The 17330-nt window shown below is 59.3% G+C and overlaps 2 protein-coding genes across 2 annotated transcripts; one reads left to right on the forward strand and one right to left on the reverse strand.

The window, feature by feature from the left end:
* Window positions 1-1155: 1155 nt before the first annotated feature.
* Window positions 1156-11727, reverse strand: TGME49_271370 (hypothetical protein; the record flags this gene model as incomplete). The annotated part of the gene is made up of 1 exon (XM_002365762.1): window positions 1156-11727. The coding sequence occupies one exon, from the start codon at window positions 11725-11727 to the stop codon at window positions 1156-1158; it is 10572 nt and encodes a 3523-aa protein (XP_002365803.1).
* Window positions 11728-13429: 1702 nt separating this feature from the next.
* Window positions 13430-15914, forward strand: TGME49_271360 (hypothetical protein; the record flags this gene model as incomplete). The annotated part of the gene is made up of 2 exons (XM_002365761.1): window positions 13430-14761; window positions 15776-15914. 2 exons carry the CDS (start codon window positions 13430-13432, stop codon window positions 15836-15838), a joined length of 1395 nt encoding a protein of 464 aa, XP_002365802.1. The 3' UTR covers window positions 15839-15914.
* Between the last annotated feature and the right edge of the window lie 1416 nt (window positions 15915-17330).

A 17330-nucleotide genomic window follows, 5' to 3' on the forward strand; every position in this document is an offset into this window, starting at 1 on the left:
CAAGACTCGCTTCCGAGACTCTAGTGACATTTTGGTGCTCGACCACTCGTAGGGAACGTCTATTAGCATTCGACATAGCTCGTCACATGCAAGTCGCGAGTTCGTCTTCCGTGGTATGCCGTACAAAGTGGTTTGGCAAGACTCTAAAAAAGAACGTCCTTCGCGTTCGCAAAAAAGTAACAGGCAACCCATCGGACGTAACTAAGGGAATTCCGAACAAGAGCACGCGTGATAACGAGGATGTTAATTATCTGCCGACGTGGCTGAATACTCGGATGCATTTGCGTGCAAGGCACCAATGGGTTCGTGACACCTTGTCTTGCATCAGTACGCTCGAAGTCGAAGTGCACGTTATGATTTGGGTTTCATCCTTGCGAATGCCGGCCTTTTGCGAAGGACATCGCACGTCCTGTTCCTGCAAGTATCCACTGCAGAAATCATCTGACTACGCAACGTTCTGCCAACAAACTCTTCTAACACCACTATCCATCTGATGTACCAATACATGGTGGCGTTCCATTGGCTCTCTTTCTACAGTGATTCTCATCTGTCCTCGACTTCTGGTTGGGTGATAGGCGGCTGCTGAAGACAGACTGCCGTTCTTAGGGACAAGCCGAATACGTACACGGACGTGAGGCGGGAATGCATAACTGTTGCCGCTCTCGAATTCAAATAGCCTCATCGACGCCAAGTCAAGGGCAAAGAGGCGTCGCCATTAAGGTCCATTCTCCGTGTACAGAACACGCGTACTATTGAATCACATCCATAACTGAACTTTGCCTACGTTGGCTACCTCAGATTGGTTCTGCCCTCACACCTCGCTAGAAGATGGAACGCAAACTGCGTGTCCACTGCGTCCAGCCCCTCTGCTCAACTGCCCCACCCCAGAAGCTGCACTCAGCTTCCTTCTGCCCCTGCAGGAATGCCACAGCGCGTACAGCTATTTCATGCATGCCACCATAAAGAAAACCAGCTTCCTCTTCCCCTCTACAACCCCTGCGTCGCTCTCGTGTGCCTGCACCTCCACCGGATTTCGGTTCCCTTTACAGCTCCCTGTTCCTCTTGCCTCTGGCGAGGTGTCAGTGCTCCCTCTTCGTGACAGCTGACGTTTTCCTAACTCCCCTTTTCCGTTCCCGTAGATCATGCCTCCCGCGGCTACTCCACAAGCTCCCAGTTTCCGCAAACCTTCCTCACGCGGCCCTCCCTCTCGAGGTTCTGCAACATTTCCAGCACCTGCTCGTGGCTCCACTTCTTCGGTTCTTCGCCCTCTGCCGCCGTTCCTCCCTCCGCGCCCTTTTGTTCACTCATCTGTTTTGCGCGTTGCTGCATGCGGGCCAGGAGAACGAACGACGGCGTGGCCTTGTGGAGGACATTCGCTACGTTCGACGCCCGTTCACGCATGATGTCCAGGATGAAGCGCTCGGCGGTCTCGTCGCGCGGTGTACGTACACCTGAACCGGCGGCGGACGCGAGCCCGTTCCGGGCTTCCTGATTTGTCATGTGTCCCAGCGCGAACGCGTGTCGAGGCGAGTACAAAGGGCCTTTGTCGGGCGAGTCTTCGTCGTTTCGCCTCGCGCGGTCTTCTTCTTCGCCCTCGGTGAAGTCCGCAACAGTCGAGGTTCGCGGCTCGAGCAGATCCGGGGAAAACAACCCCAAAGGTCTTTCTGCCGCATGTGTCTCGAGCCCGCCGTCGCCAGGAAAGCCTCCTAGAAGCTCGGCCACGTCCTTCTCGCGCGCGGACCACAGCGCATGCATTTCCGCTGTCTGTACAGCATGACCGCCTCTGTCTCGCTTTCGCCTCTGCGAAGGAAGGGACGACAACAGCAGGGGCTGCGGATTCGAAAGGTCCAAGTCTTCGCCACAGGCAAACGGGGTCGCCTCCAGACAGCCCGCACCAGACCGGAAACCTTCTTCGATCTCCATCAAAGATCCTTCTGTCTCTCCGTCTGAGTGTCGCCTTCGTGGTCCGTCGGGCACCCAGTCCCTCACGCGCGCGGCGAGGAGAGACTTGGGTTCTTTCGGAGCTCGGCGCCTCGCCTGAAGCTCCTTCTCTGAGAGAGACGAAGATGAAGGCGAAAACGCAGAGAAGTTCCTCTCTGTCTCTTGTACGGAAACCAGACTCGCAGGTATGCGACGAGACGTCCGTGGCCTGCCCTCCAAGGCGCAGTGGGAGCGCAGGGCCGTCGCGCGCGGTTCTGATCGGGTCCCAGAGGAAAAAGGCATAAACGCGTCCCCTTCGTATTCCGATTCCGCCTCCATTCCTCCGCTTGCTTCCTCTAAGTCGCGAGGGTATCTGCCTTCTCGGTTCAGGCCCTCTGAACGCTTTTCCAGCTCCTCTGATCGATTCTCCTCCTCGCTGCTCGCAAGTCTCTGCCCGGCCTCACGGCGCGTGTACCCCAGTCCCCAGAGAGGTCGAGTCCCCGTGGAGTCGGAGGAAGGCAACTTCTGCCTCTCTCGACTTGCCATCCTTCGGCGACTCTTCTCTGTGCTCCCTCTCGAGTTCGCGGCGGCGCCCTGGACGCGCCGCTGGGGGTCTGTTGAGAGGGCATGAGGTCGCCAGGCGTCGGCCGCGCGTCTGCCACCGACAGGCGACCCAGCGCGGGGGGGTTGGCTCTCTTCGGGGGCCAGGAAATACACCCACGCGTCTCTATCGTCTCTGTCTCGTCTCCCTCGTCGTTGGCACACATCGGCTCCTCGATCGCTCCTCGCCCCGTTCGCGGCCCCCGTATTGGTCAGGAGTGTCTCGGCGCTCCTCGTCTCGGCGGCTTCACCCCAGGGCTGCACAGACGATCGCCCGTTAGAAAAGCGACGCCCACCTCCTCCTTCTGCCTCTCTTCCCTCAAGCATAATTCCCTGTCCGTTTCGTCCCTTGAGCCCCAAGGCGCTGCGTCGAGCGCGCCCAACCCAGCCCGCCACAAGGAGAATCTTTAGGTGTCTCCGCAGGTGTCGCACCTCGATCTTGAGGGTATCTGCGATTTCCTGTGCAGACAGACAAAACGCCCCCCTCTTCTCCCTCCCCGTCTCCGCAGCGTCTCCGCGAGTCTCCGTCTCAGCCGCGCGCCCGGCCGCCAAAGTCCCCCCGACCCTCGAGGCCGCCGAACCGACGTCCTTCCCTCCAGGCTCAGCCTCCGCGGCGTCTTCGCAGGCCTCCATCTCCTGGCCGTCGAGCAGCAGGAGAATTGCGGCTTGGTGCACAGACACCCAGGCGCGGCGGCTTCGCGGATCGCCGTCGCTCGCGCGGGAGAGAGAAAGCTCGATTTCCACGAGCGAGTCTCTGTGAAAGAACTCTGGCACCCAGCGCCCGAGGCAGTTCTCTTCGTATGCTCGAGTACACTCGTGCTCGGCCGCCCGCAGCAGCAGCGGCAGCCGCTGCATCTCGCCTTTCGGTGTCGTCTGCTGGCGGACATCTACACTCCAGCCCCCTGCCGCGGATCGACCCGAGGCGGCGAAGGAGCCCCCGTCCGGCGCCGGCCGACAGGGCGACATGGGCGAGGGCCAGAAGAAGAGTGCGGCGAGGCAGACGGTAAGAGAGGGGAGACAGAGGGAGAGAGAAGAGTCTCCGAAGAAGGTCAGGGCAGATACTGATGGAGACACCCCACAGTCGCCCGCCGACACAGCGGCCGGAGCATCCGGCCCTGGCGCAGGGCAAACAGCCATCGACGTGCGAAATCCATCTGTCGGTCTCGGCAGAGTCCCTAAACTCTTCCGGGTGCCTGCGAGAGTGGCAACGCCTCCTGCATGTTGCCGGAGTCCGCCGTCGCCCAGCATCGTTCGCGGAATTTGCAGCTTTGCACCCACCTCACCAGAGTCCGCAGGACTCTCCTGCCCTTCCGGAAAGAGGCCCAGTGGCCCGGGTCCCCAGCCGGCGGAGCCCGCGGTCGTCCGGCGCCTCAAGGCGACTCGCAGACTCCGGCGGGGCCTGGACGGCGTGGGCGAGGCGGACGAGGCGGAGGACGGGGAGACAAGAGGCGACACACGCGAGCGCGACAGGCGCGTAGAGGCCGGAGCCGCAGACAGCGGCGTAGTTTCTCTGTCCTCGTCCGAGGGATCGAACAACGCGGCGGAAGGCCGTGACCGCCTCCGCTGCGGCTGCGAGGGCAGCCGCACAGACATCTGCGAGGGAGTGCATGCGACGGCGTCAAAGACGCTCTCGGGATCCAGAGCTTCTTCGCGGCCGAGGTCGGCGAGGTCGCCGTCAGGTGCAGACGGCAACGCCTCTCCGTCGAGCAACTGGGGAGGACGCGCCCCCTGACTGCCCGGCCAACAGAAGCTGCTTCGGCGTCTTCGGGACCCATGGCGCATTTCGACCGCAGCGCCGCAGTGCTCTGGCGTCTCCAGCGATTCGCCGGACTCGGGAGAGACGGGCGACCCTCCAGAAACCCCATGGTCCTCGGCTTGTTTCGACTTCTGCCGACTGCTTGAGCGCCTGCCGCGAGCAGGCCTTTGAAGAACGCGCCTCACAGGCGTCCTTCCTAAGTCTTCGCGAAGCGGCAGAGGCAGTGAGATCCGCGGGGCTGGCCGGGTGCCTCGCTTCCCGCCGCGACGCGCGGGCGTCACCGCTTCGCTCTCGAGATTCAACTCGTCGCGGCCCATGTCGCCTTCCTCGTGGAGCACCCCCGCGAGCGCATCCCCGACGACGCTTCCGCGTGCAGCCGAGCGCTGGAGCTCCTCCACTTCGCCGAAGCTTGAGCTTTTGCTAGCCTGTTCTCTCTTTCTCGCTTCCTCTCTCTTCGTTTCAAAGAACGCGAGGAGCGACTGTCTGCGGCGTTCGAGAAGCATGCAGGTCTGCACATTCGTTCGGGCGTCGTTGAGCATGATTCGACAGCTCGCGAACCTCGCGGCTTCGCCTTTGCCAGTCTCTTCTTCCTCGTGGTCTTCGCCCATGGGTCGCTCGGCGTCCTCCCGTGCGTCGCCATCAGACGCGCCGCCCGCGAAGAAGGGGAAGAGCGAGAGGGCTGTGGCTTGGCCCCGGTAACTGACAACTGAAGCCTCCACGTAGTCCGTGAGTGAGGCGAGCAAGGCGAGGAGCCGCGGCAGTGCATGCGGGTCCAGAGGCGCAGGAGTCGAGCGCGGAGGCCACCAGCCGTTCGTCGCCGCAGCTTCCCGCCCCCGGGCCTCTGCGTACAGCCGAAGCACAGCCGGTATCGGTTCGGACGGCCGCGGAGCTGTCGAGACACCGGGTGCCGCTCCCACACGCGCCTCAGCTTCTCTTTCTTCTTTCTCGCTTGTTTCCGTCCATCTTTCCTCTCCACCTCGGGGTCGGCAGGAGACGCCGCTCCCCTCGTTCACACGCTCAGCCTGCTTGACGAGCGCGAAGAAGTTTACGTCTGCCAGCCGCTTCGCGAGCCGCTGTCTGTACGCCGCAGCGAAGCGCAGAGGCCCGCCCACCAGTTCGACGTAGAAGTCGAGCAATGTTCTTCTTCGTCCCCTGGCTCCGCCACCCCATGGCCAGCTGTGCCCGCCTTGAGAGGCCGTCGAACGCAATCCGTTCAGCTCACCTCCCTCCGTCTGCCCCATGAGCGCCGCCCCTTCTACGCCTGTGAGAGTTGCCTGGTCGTGGCTGCAGGCAGGTGAAGCAGGGACTGCATGCACGTTGACGGCGTCCGATTCTCCTGCGAGCGCGGAGACGCCGTCGAACGCCTCGTCGGAGTCGCTGGTCTCCAGGCACGCCTCGCGGCCCTCCTCCTCGTCCTGGCTGCGAGTTAGCCAGTTCAAAGACACCATGTAGCTCCAACTAGCTGTGTCTTCGGGTCTCGACGACGACCGGGACCGCCTCGTGTCAAGAGCGGATGCCGAAACAAGAGCGACGTCAGGACCGATGGCGCGGTCGTTCATCCTTCCTTCACACCGCGCGTCGTCAGTCGCCGCGACGTCTGCGATGTCGGATTTCCCTGCGCTTTCTATATCGTCGAGTGCGCCTCCCGAGAGACGAGGCCCTCGCCGTCTGCCTCCTCTCTTTGGTGTCGAGCGACTTCCTTCACTTCTTGACCTTCGCCGAGAGACAGACGAACCTCGCCCAAGTCGCCCGTCCTCTTTCGGACGGCCGCGCCTCAACAGCCTCGACTTCGCCTCTCGTCCGCCCTCGCCGTCGCTTTCCATGTCTGCCTCCTGGCTATGACGACCTGCACAAAGGTCCCTCGCTTCGCCTTCATTGCCTTTGCGTTCTCCTCGCATTTTCGTCTCACCCTCGACCGCGGCCTTCCGTTTGCATGCAAGCACATCGCAGAGACACGCAGGCCCGGGAGCGTCGCTCGCGAGCGCCTGCAGGAGAGCTTCGCCGGCCAGAGGCGAGAAAGGAAACAGCTTGTTCCTCACTCCTTTCAGAGACATCTCTCGTCCCTGTTCTGTCCTCGCCCCGTGTCTTCCCCTCTCCAACGCTTCCTCCACGCTGCGACCCTCCGCCAAGTCTCCGTTCGCCGCATCCCTGTCTTCGTGTCTCTCCTCCAGTTTCTCCTCTGTTGCTCGATAGCGTCGCCTGCCCCCGCCTTGTGGCTCTTCGCCTTTGCAGCCCGGACTGCGTTTCTCTCTTCCCTCTGGCTTTGTCGGCTGTCTGGACAGCAGACCGTCCAGCCGCTGGAGAGCAGGGAGAAGCGCGAAGGTGAGCGCCTCGAGGTCCGAGCGAGAAAGGGTGTACAGAAGGAAGCGACGCAGGGGGAGCAGCACCCGACGCGAGGCCCTGGGCGACACACGGAGGAAGTGAAGCGCGAGGAGAAGCTGCGCGAGCAAGGTGCCGAGAGAGAGGAGAAGAAAGCCTTCCTCTCTGCGACGGCTCTGCTCCTTCGCGCCCAGGTCCAGGCGAAAGAGACCCTCGACCTTCCGCCGTTCTTCGTGGCGCGACGCCCGTCCCAGCACCGCGCTGAGTTGAGCAGCCAGGGCGAGTCGCCACTTTGCCCTCTCGAGGCTCCGAGTCTGTCGCGCATGCAGCAGCGCAAGGAAATGTGGAATAAACATCTTCTTGACCACTGACCGAAACGCAGACCCCACGGCGTCCGGCGTGAGCGGCACTTGGAAAACAGCTTCAACAGGGTCTCCGTCCTCGGGTGACAGTCCACTCTCAACCCCATAGAAGTTCACTTCCTGTCGCCCTTGAGCCCACCAGTCTGCTTCGCTCTTCAATCCACTCCTGCCTCTCGTGCTCCCCTCGTCCCTCCAGCGAGAGAGTCTTCCATCGCGAGCGACGACATTCCCCTCTCTTCTCCGGGGAAAGAGTGAAGAGGCGAGGCCAAGCGCAGCACCCGCAGCGACGTTGCTGTTGCACCGCAGCAGGACGTCGGAGGCTCGGAGGTCAGCGAGGAAGGGAAGGGAAGCCGGAAACTGGTGCGTGGACCTGGCGAGAGCGGAGAGCCTTTTTTCTCGCAAAAGCAGAAGCGCCGTGACGCCCAGGCTGCAGAGCCCGACGTCCAAATCCTGGAGATGTCTCTGTCGCGTCGGAGCGACCGTCGCACTTCTCTCCCCGGCCTCACCAGGTGTACGTACACCCGAAAAAGGCGACAGGGCAGCCCCGGCACATGCAGAGAAAGGTGTTGACGATTGGCAACGGATTACTTGTAGTTCGGCGAAGAGATCCGAGAGTCGCGGGAACGGCGACAGGCCGCCCCAACAGAGAGACAAGAAGGGATGACAGTGGTCAGTCAGGAGACGCAGAAGCGGCTGGAAGAGGCTCTCGCGGAGACGCGGGGGACGCGCGAAAGAAGCTGGGTCTTGTCTGTTGTTTCCCAAGTGAGGAAACTGGAAAGAGGCTTGGTTCGTCCGGCTGCGCATCTGAAGGTCCGACGAGGAAGCAGAAGTCCCGTCGATCTCCAGACAGTCTCCTTGAAGCCGCTGAAGAAGTACTGAGAAGAGCCCCGATCGCCACAGAGACTCCTGGCCAAGAAAGAGGAAGAACTGAGACGCCACAAACAGAAGAAAGAAGACGCCCAGTCCACTGCGGCCAGCCTCCCTCGACACTTCAGAAGTGTCTACCTCCGGAAAAGATAGGGGAAAGAACGGCGAGGTGTACAAACACCGCAGGGCCGCGTCAAGTTCAGAAGCACACGCGAGCAAAGGAGCAGGAGAGCGCGGCAACGAGGCGGCTGACGGTTGCTGCAGCGACGAAGAAGGAGACATGCTTCTCTCGTCGAGATACAGACACACGAGGGAGATGTTGCCAGCGGCGCAGCAGGATGAGGATATTGAGGCAGAAGAGAGGAAGTGGACTGAGGAGGAGTACCTCGGAGACGACGGAGCGCCCACCGGGGCCGTGAGCGACAACTCGTGAAGGAACGCATCGTTCTCTGCACAGGGAAGCCAGGCGACGCTGCTTGTGTTCCTCTGCATTTCCGAGCTGCTTCGATGGGCAGAGCCTGTAGATCGACCCCCACAATGCGCAACGTCTTCCAGTTTTACATCGGTTCTCAGAGGTCTTTCCGGCGTTGCATCCGGCCCCGAGACATGGACACACCACCGGGAACACGACTCACACCTTTCCCACTCTCCAAAGGATTCGCCAGCAGATTCGGTCGCCGTGCTCTGCGCGACGGTGTACGTACACCCCGTGACGCCCACAGCTTCGACGGCAGCATCGAGAAAGACTTCGAAGACTCTTCCGTCGAAGCAGCATCCCGGCATTGCATGGGATGCACCGTCGAGACGCTCCGGCTCCGCGCGTCCTCTCTGAGTGCGACTGTGGCCTGTCGCAGTTCCCTTGATTTGCCCGTTGCCTTCCGCAATCATTGCGCGTTCCTCAAAACGCCTGGCCGAGCTTTGTCCTGCCCTCTGGACGCCTCGAATCCCCGCTGCGACGGCTGCGCGAGGCAGCAGGAGAACTGAAGGAGCTCCCGGGAGTCGGTCGCCGACGCGCTGGACTCGGACCTCAGCTAGCGCACTCAGGAGATGGGCATACACTGGCAGGCGGCCGTGTCGGCCTTCTCCTTGCGTCTGGCCTTGTTCGCGCGCGACGGCCGATTTCGACAAGGCCCGAGGAGAGACAGCCGCAGAGGCTGAATGTGACAAGGAAGAAGCCTCTGACGTCGGAGACGGAGGCATCCCGCGAGGAGGCTGAGCAGGAGTCTTTTGGAGAGCGTTGAGGAATGGGAGGAGCAGACGAAGAGGCTCGGACGTCTCAGTCGAGAAGGACAAAAACGGCAGCAGGAGATCGTCAAGCGACCCTCCAGAGGCGCCCACGGCAGGTTCTTTGTCGAGCGAAGACACCGCAGACGATGAAGCCTTTACTGCAACTGCATGCATCCTTCGTCGTTTCGGAGAGGTGGGGGAAGAGGTGAGAGGACCCGGAGAAGCAAGCGCCGCTGACGGCCCTGCGCCTGTGACGGCTGCGTACAGCTGAGGCAGCGCCGTCTCCACTGCTCGCATTTCTGCCTCTTCTCGTGCGTCATCTTGTTGACCTTCGACTTCTTCTTCCTCGCGCTCGTCCGGACACCAGACGAGCGCGCCCTGAAGGGGGTCGTAGCGTCTGAGGAGGTGCAAAGTCGCAGCTCCGGGAAGAGGTCCTTCTCTCTCGCCGCCAGCCGATCCCTCGTTCTCCGACCGCGGTCGCGCCTGCAGGCCTGCGGCGCCCAGTGCGCAGGCACCCCGAGCGGCGAGGGTCTCTCGCGCCTGGAGGGCGTCGAAGAGGCGACAGAACTCGTGGATATCTCTGCCTGCGGCCTCGCAGTCTCGGCACTGAACAGGCATCCCCGCTGGTTGTCTCGAAGGAGGAACAGCAGCCGAGGAAGCAGCGCCGCTCTCTGTCTCAGAAGAGCGACAGACAGGTACACTCGAAGAGTTCCCAGTCCTCTGTCGCAGGCGAGGCGTACAGCTGCGGCAAGGCCCTGTCTCAGTCGCCTGCGTAGCGCGCGCGGAGTGCGCCTGTTTCTCTGGGTGCTTCGTCTCTGATTTAGCGCTGCGAGACGCGAGAACACCACAAAGACGAAGGCGCGAAAAGGCTGTGAAAAAAAGAGACTGAAAAGCCTCGACGAAAGTCGCAGCCAGAGGCGGCCGATGCTCCTCGGCTGCGACCCAAGCCGCTTCCTTCATGCGCTGTATGTACGCCTCATAGCGCGCCTGGTCTCGTCGGTCGTCTTCGTCGTCTATCGCCGGGGTCCTGCCCTCTGCCTTTCGCTCCCCTCCGACGGTTTCGGGCGTCCATCCACCCATGAGCGTTTCTTCCGGAACTGCTTCCCCGCTGGACTGTCTGCGGCTTGCAGACGCTTGGCTGCTGTGAACACCACCACGACGTCTGCCTCTCCTCGTCTCGTTCTCGTCGCGCTCTCGACCGTTCTCCTCTAATCTCGCTCCTCTTTCGGGATCTTCGCTCTTGCCCGCAGAGCCTCCAGAGGGCCAGCGACACCAGAGGAGACTTGCCAGCTCGAGCGCAAAGTCGAGAAGGCGCATGTAGCTGCCAACGCTGCGAAGAAGCGCAAGAGAGAGGACTGAGAGCGGAACGAGCGCAACGGCCCCCGGAACAGCAGTCGGTGCTTGCGTCGCTCTTCCTTCTCTCGTCTTCGCTCCGCAGGGACTCTCCCTTTCTCGGTCACCGTCCCTCTCCGACAGAGACTCCCAGCCGCGGTCCCCACCTGCCTGGCTGTGTCGCTCGAGCGCGACGCGGTATCTCGACATGCGGGCAGGGCAAGCCTCATCTGTGCGAGTGGATGCGAAGAAGGCGCCTTCGTGCATGCAGGCACTTGGAGAAGGCGAAGACGAGAGGCGCCGAGGACCGTCGGCCGCAGAAGACGCGAGGGAAGCAGCGAGAGGACAAGGAGAGGAGCCTCGCGCAGCGGCAGGCCTACGCGAGTCCGAACAAAGCAGAGGGTGGCTGCACCTGCCTACCGCGGCGTCCGCTGGCAGAGACTGGAAAGAAGAAGAAGGCAGAGACAGCTGCTGGGAAGCGCCAGTGTGGAGAGACGCAGCGTCGGCAAAGGCCCACAGAAATCGCTGAGCGTGGAGGTGAAACGCCGCCGCCACTCGCGCGAGAAAAAGCTCAAGAAGCGCTTCGTACAGCTCTGGGGTGTCTATACACGGCCATACTAGGCCCACCGCTGTCTCCGCCCACTGTAGCAGCCGAGCAGGCAGCCGCAACGCAGAACTCGGAAACAACGCCGACAAGCGAGCAGAAGAAAAAGAGAAGGGAGAAGAAGAGGAAGAAGAAGAAGAGGAAGAAGAGGAAGACGAAGAGGAAGAGGAAGAGGAGGAAGAAGAGGAAGAAGAGGAAGAGCAAGAAGAGCAAGGAGAAGGGACCAAGACTGGATTCGGAGAAGCATTTAAGGAAGTTGAAAGAGAAGGAGTAATGAAAGATGGAGACGGATGAGGGAAGAGCGAGCTTGGAGAAGCAAAGGAAAACGGTACGTCCGGTTGTTCGCCTGAACCTGCAGAGGACCTTCGTTGCCCCTTCACGGCCTCGGCCGTCGCGTCACGTGTATGTACACCTGAGTCGAGAGCTGCCTGCGCATCGGGCGACTCCGTTCCAGAAGCAGAAGGCTTTTCTCTTTCCAGAGAAGCGACCTGCGAGAGAAGCGGCGGAAGCTGGAGGCACCACTGGCGGAAGGAAAACAGAATTTCCTCCTCTCTGGACGCCACGACTTCCGCCGTCCCCTCTCGACAGCCAGACGAGGGAGAGGAAGGCAAATGGCAGGGAGACAGCAGGGGAGGCGACGCGGCAGCCAGGCGGCCGTCCTGCCCCTCTGCGGAGACGCCTGGCCGGGGAGAGAGAGAGCGAGGAGCCCTGTCTCTGTCTCTTCTTCTGCCTTCCTCCATTTCCTGTTGAGCGAGAGGAGAAAGGACCTATCCGCCGAGCACCGGGGGCCTGTCTAAAGGTGTGTACGGAGATTTGCTTGCTTCCTGCGCGAGGCAAGAAGCGGAGGCTCTCCCGGCACTCCACTCAAGAAGCGACAGCGAGACGGATACGACTGCGTTTCCTTGCTCCTGTGACTCCATGGACGGTTACTGAACAGGGAGGGGGACTGAGGAGAAGGTGAAAGGGCAACGAGCGCAGGCAGGCACCCCGTGCGTCAGGTTGGCTGTGTTCTGCATAACAAGTCGCGACGACGGGGAAGGAGGAGGAGGATGAGAGCCTGGCATGACCTCACAGTGGGTCCTGGAGCCGCAGATCTGAGGCGCCGACGAAACGAAGAGAAGGGGAGAAGAAAGAAGCGCCGACTTGCCGCCTGGTGCTCTCTGGAGAGTCGAGAAGGGATACGGAACACAGCCGAGAAGACAAGGCCGGGAAAGAGCGTCGAAGAAACATGCTGGCAGGCCTCCAGACATATCTGAAGGCGACGCAACAGAGAGAATGGAAGAAATGTCGTCCTTCTCTCCTTTTGCCTCGAAGAAACAGAAGAAACAGCCGCCGCTATTCCCCTGGATTCCTGCAGAAAAAATTCTCTGCTGTCTCGACACCCCGTGGAGGGCGAGAAGACCATGGGTCGTGGCGACCTATACACCGGGGAATAGGCGCGTTTTGGCACCGGTTCGCGGCTACGAAAAATAACTCGAGTTTGGAAACGAGTTTTCTCGTCTCCATGTCTCGCAGGGCATTCCAGTTTCACCGTGAAGCTCCAGGTGCGTCAAGGCGGTTCAGCAGCCAGCGTGTGCATGCAGTTTGTGAGAGGCAAGAAGCAGCGACCCGCAGAGGACGCAACAGAAGCAAGAAAAATCGACCGCGGGTGTGTATCGCTTTCCGGCAGTGGAATGCGTTTTTCCTCTCTGAACAGTCCCAGTTTGTCTCCCTCTCCCTTCCCTCTTCTGGAGTCTTCAAGCATTTTCTCGCGAGCTCGGTTCCGTCTTTTTGCAGACCTCGCAGGTCCCCGGCCACTGCGCGCTCGAGAGACGAGAAAACGAGGACTGGTTTCGCCCGTTCATCTGGCTTTTTTCTCGTTCTCTCTCTACGACCTCTCTGCCTCTGTTGAGTCTCCAGGCGCGTTTCCGACTCATCGTTCAGCATAGTTGTCCTCGCTCTTGGACTGCTGTTTCCTCTCTCTCTCCCTCAGTCGCCGGGTGCGTAGTTGAAATCCCTTTGTGCAAGTCGAGCTCTGCGAGTTGGATGGATGTATCTCTCGGTCTCCATCTCTCTATTTTTGCGTCGGTCTTTGTCTCTCTCTATCCGTTGATCTCTGCACTTGCCGCAGTTAGAGAGAGTTTTGTTGTGGTGAATGACATCCTGCCTGACGTTTTTACTGTAGGGACACCGCCTCACGCGCTGCCTGTCGCTCCGTCGCTTTCCTGCCCCTCTGCGCCTCTTCCATACGCTCCTCTCTGTGGGAGAGAGGCCGAATGGATGGGTCGCCACGAAGGGTAACGAAACCTCTTTTGCTATAGACCTTTTCCCTGCTCTCCGTCTCGCCATAAAACTGGAACTCGCGTTTCTTCTCGCTAAGCCTACGATTCTCGCCACCTGAAAACGAAGAAAAAGTCACCGCTGACACTGCGCCAGGTCAATATCTCTGTTCTTTCAGACGCCATGACGCCTGCGTTCTCCGCTGGCGACCGCGCGGGGTGTACCCACCTCTCGGGTGTACGCACAGCTGACGGCGACTCCTTGGCTGGCCAGAACGTCGAGTTCAATCGTTCAGACGACCTTCCAGCCTTTCTCCAAGAGCTCCAGAAGCAGTGCCTGTCGTCGTCGGCAGCGCCTTCTTTCTCGTCTCCCTTCTCTTCGTCGAAACCTGCCAGTGGGGGGAGTAAACGGTCGGGACGAAGGCGCTGCGGCGCCGGAGCTGCAGAGACAGCGGAGCGTCCGTCGGCCAGAGCGGCGCCCTTAGCCTCTCTCTCTCCGGCTGCCTCTGCGCTGTCGAGAGACATCGAGAGGAGACAGAAGAAAGCAGAGCGCCGCGCAAAAGAGGACGCGGAGAAGGTACAAGACGCGAGTGGACAGGCGGCCGAAGTCGAGACCAGCGACGAAGAAGAGGGGATAGGCTCTCGCGCGTCCTTCGTCAGAGCGACGATCATGCAGCGGCAAAGCCGGGAGACACGTTGTGAGGCGGAACGCATGCAGCGGGAGAAACAGAGTGAGAGGAAGAGGTCTGCGGAGGCGGCAGGCGACGCAGAGAGAGTGTCTCCAAAACAGAAACGAAAGAAGAAGAGACATGCGGTAGAGACAGGATTGGGGGAGCCGGTCGACCGGAAGGTGGATGAGAAGAACACCGGCGAAAACGCAGCGAGGGGGGAGAAGGAGGAAGCGAACAAATCTTTGCACGATGCTCCGGAGAACAGCATTCAAAAGAAGAAAAAGAAGACAGCAGGGAAGGAGAAGCAGCAGGCTCGAGGAGAGGACCAGGCCAGCGTGCAAGCTTTCGAGTCGGAGAAGAAAGCAGTGCGCGAGCAAAGCATGCAGAATCAGAAAAAGGCGAAGGGGTCTCAGGGCGCCGCTGAGTTGTCAAGGAATGCCAAGGCGGCAATCGGCGAGACATCCTCGGATCGTGAGAGGAAAGAGGAAGAACAAGGTCTTCCTTGTGTTGGTTCGAACTCTTCGGTAGACGCTGCTGCTTTCGGACAGACCCAGAAGCCGAACAAGAGAAAGAAAGATGCCGCGTATGACTCTCGAGTGTCGTCGGGAACTTTCCAGGAAAAGGGAGGAGGAAAATCGAGAAGCGTATCGTCTGCAAAGCGAGAAGGAAAGGCAGAAGGACAACCGACAGTTCTATCGTGGGAACGGTCGACGGGGAAAACTCTCCAAGGACGCCTGATTAAGTTTAGACGCGCCGTCGGAGAAGGAGAACTGGCAGGCCGGAGGCGATCAAAGACGCGCAGTCGACAAAAGAATATCCGCAAAGACAACCGCCCCGATCACTTGGTGGGTGTGATGGACTGTCGAGCTTCTGACCGAATCATTCGATATCTTTTGATATGCAAATGTGCATGCACGAGACATATTGCAGACGCAGAGAAAATTACGACGTTCCAGTCTCTCCGTGATCTCTTGCTCTGTTGTTCTTTTTCTCTATCTTTGAGCGTCTTGATCCATCTCTCTCCATCTCTCTCCATCTCTCTCCATCTCTCTCCATCTCTCTCTCTCACTCTCTCTGTGCTTCGCTCTATCTTGAGCAGCTTTCTTTGACGCGCTTTGCTTCTCTCGTCGTGGATCTCGGTGTCTTTCTGTTTTCTTCTCTCTCCGCGACGCTTTGTGTTTCCATGTCGAGCTCTCCGTCGCTCTGACTATCCTCGCCCTGTCTCGCCTTTTGTCTGTCTGTGTTTCTGGATGTCTCTGCCTCTGCATGTCTCTGTATTTCTGTCTCTCTTTCGGTGTTAGTTTGCCGGAGCGTCTGGCTCGATTTGTCTTCTCTCGTTTCCGGAACACCCCTGAGGTCAGCGTTTCAGCGGCGATGCTCTTCAGTCACGAAGGAGGACATTCACAGCGAAAGTGACTCAGCGTTTACGTCGAGATCGTGTGGAATCTTCGGATGGTTGTTTACCAGTTACTACTTCTGTCCCCGGTGTCAAGTCGACAGCTTAACGTTTTGAATGATGAACAAGAGCAGGTCACCGTTTCTCGTTGCGTTTTTGTTCCTGGGGTCTGATTTGTTTCGCAATCTCTAACTCCAACATGCCGCCCCTCTGTGGCGCGTCCTGGCCCTCCCTTCCTCACTGAAGGGGGAAGCCGTTGTCTCGTTTCTTTCTCTCTTTTTGTGGCGACACACAGGCGCGACGCTGAGCGCCGTCCGAGCCGGCATCCGACGCTGTCTGTCGCAGTCGCTCCCTCACCTTCTGAGTCGCATTGGGGTGTCGAAGAAGTGGACAACGCGAACCGCACAGGTCTGGCTTCTGCTGCAGCGCCATGTCTGTCTTTGCGCTCCGCTGTGTCTTGCAGAAGCCGCCGCATCTGCAACTGGGCTCGAAAGTCCCTGCCTACGACCTGAGCGTCAAGCCGTAAACGTCCGTGAAGCTCTTTGTTCATGGCTCGCGGCTGCTTCCAAGTGAGCATTTCTTCTGCGCTTCGCTTGCGTGGCGGGGATGCCCACCGCAGAAGAAAGCCAAGAAAAGAAAGAAGAGTGAACTAGCGATCTTTCAGTGTCGCTCTGTACACGGAGGTGAAACGCCAACAGGCACAGACAGTTTTCAACTTCCTTCTTTCATCTCTCTTCGCCCAGTTTCTTCCTCTCTGGTCGCTCGCCGTCGATCTCTTCTTTGAGGCTGGCCTTCCCGCTTCTTCGTCTTCTTCGTCTTCACTCAGTTGCCTCTTCCCTAACATCTCTCTTTCCACTTTCCTCGCTCTGCTCCAACAATCGGTCCTGTCTCCAGTTTCTTTCCAGACAGTCCTGCTGCTTCGCTGTGTCTTCTCTCTCGCCAGCGCGAGTCGACGGCGCTGGGGATCTGCGAAGTCTACGTTCTTCCTGGAAGAGATTTTCCTACGTGAAGGTGCGAAACGAAACAGCGAACATATCCACGCAAATGCGAGTCTAAATAGATGCAAAAGAGGGCAACGTGTGTTTTCTGTGTTCTTATCTGAACTGTCACCCTTTTCTCTCCTTGGTGGAGTTGTTTGTCTCCGTGGATGCTCTGGATGTTGAGACAGCGCGTTTTGTGTTGCCGTTGCCTTTTTAGTTTCGGTGTCTGTCCCGATGAAGCGGTGCGTGATTGGCTGCATGCAGAGCACTCGACTTCGCTGTAGGACTTCCGTTCGCCTCATTCGTGTCTGTTCTCTACTGTCACTCTTCGCGCTTCTTTCTGCTGCTCTGTCTCTCTTGTCTCTTATCGTTTCTCTCTGCCACTCTGGTCCACCTCCTGTTGGCAGCTGCCGCAGCCTCCTCCTCACCCTTAGTTCGCTCCCTTTCTCGTTCATCTCCTTTGTCGGCTTTTTTCGCCGCGTCGATACTGAAGCTTCGACCAAGCAAGCACAGCCATGCCTCTACGCTGCGTGCTCGAAAAACGCGATTCCTTCGTCGCATGCATCCACCAACGCCTTCCCCAGATACTGCGATATACATACTCTCGAATCACCTGTATCTGCATTTCTCACTACGTATATATATATATATATATATATATATATATATACAGTGTAGTCAATGGAGCGAGACATCGGACATGTCACATATATATATATATATATATATGCATATAGGTACACATGCATACATACATACACACTCCGGCCCCAGAGAGCAGCTTATCTCTTTAGCCATGTGTATGTAGATACATAGGCGTTTTTGTTGGTGTAGGATTTGCATGGACAGCCACAGACGTCTTGCCTTGCGTCGTGTATGACTGGTTCCTGACTGTCCAGCGGACGGTTTTGAGTGCGTATCTTGAAAAGCCGACAGAGACAGACGCGACTGTTTGTGTTCCACAGACAGTCTCAACCGGCAGGTTCTTCACCTCAAACGGCACTGCGTTTTCTCCAGCTCGGCTTTCAAAAGGATCCT

The sequence above is a fragment of the Toxoplasma gondii genome, chromosome VIII (assembly GCF_000006565.2).
Source record: "Toxoplasma gondii ME49 chromosome VIII, whole genome shotgun sequence".
In the NCBI taxonomy this organism is placed as follows: domain Eukaryota; phylum Apicomplexa; class Conoidasida; order Eucoccidiorida; family Sarcocystidae; genus Toxoplasma; species Toxoplasma gondii.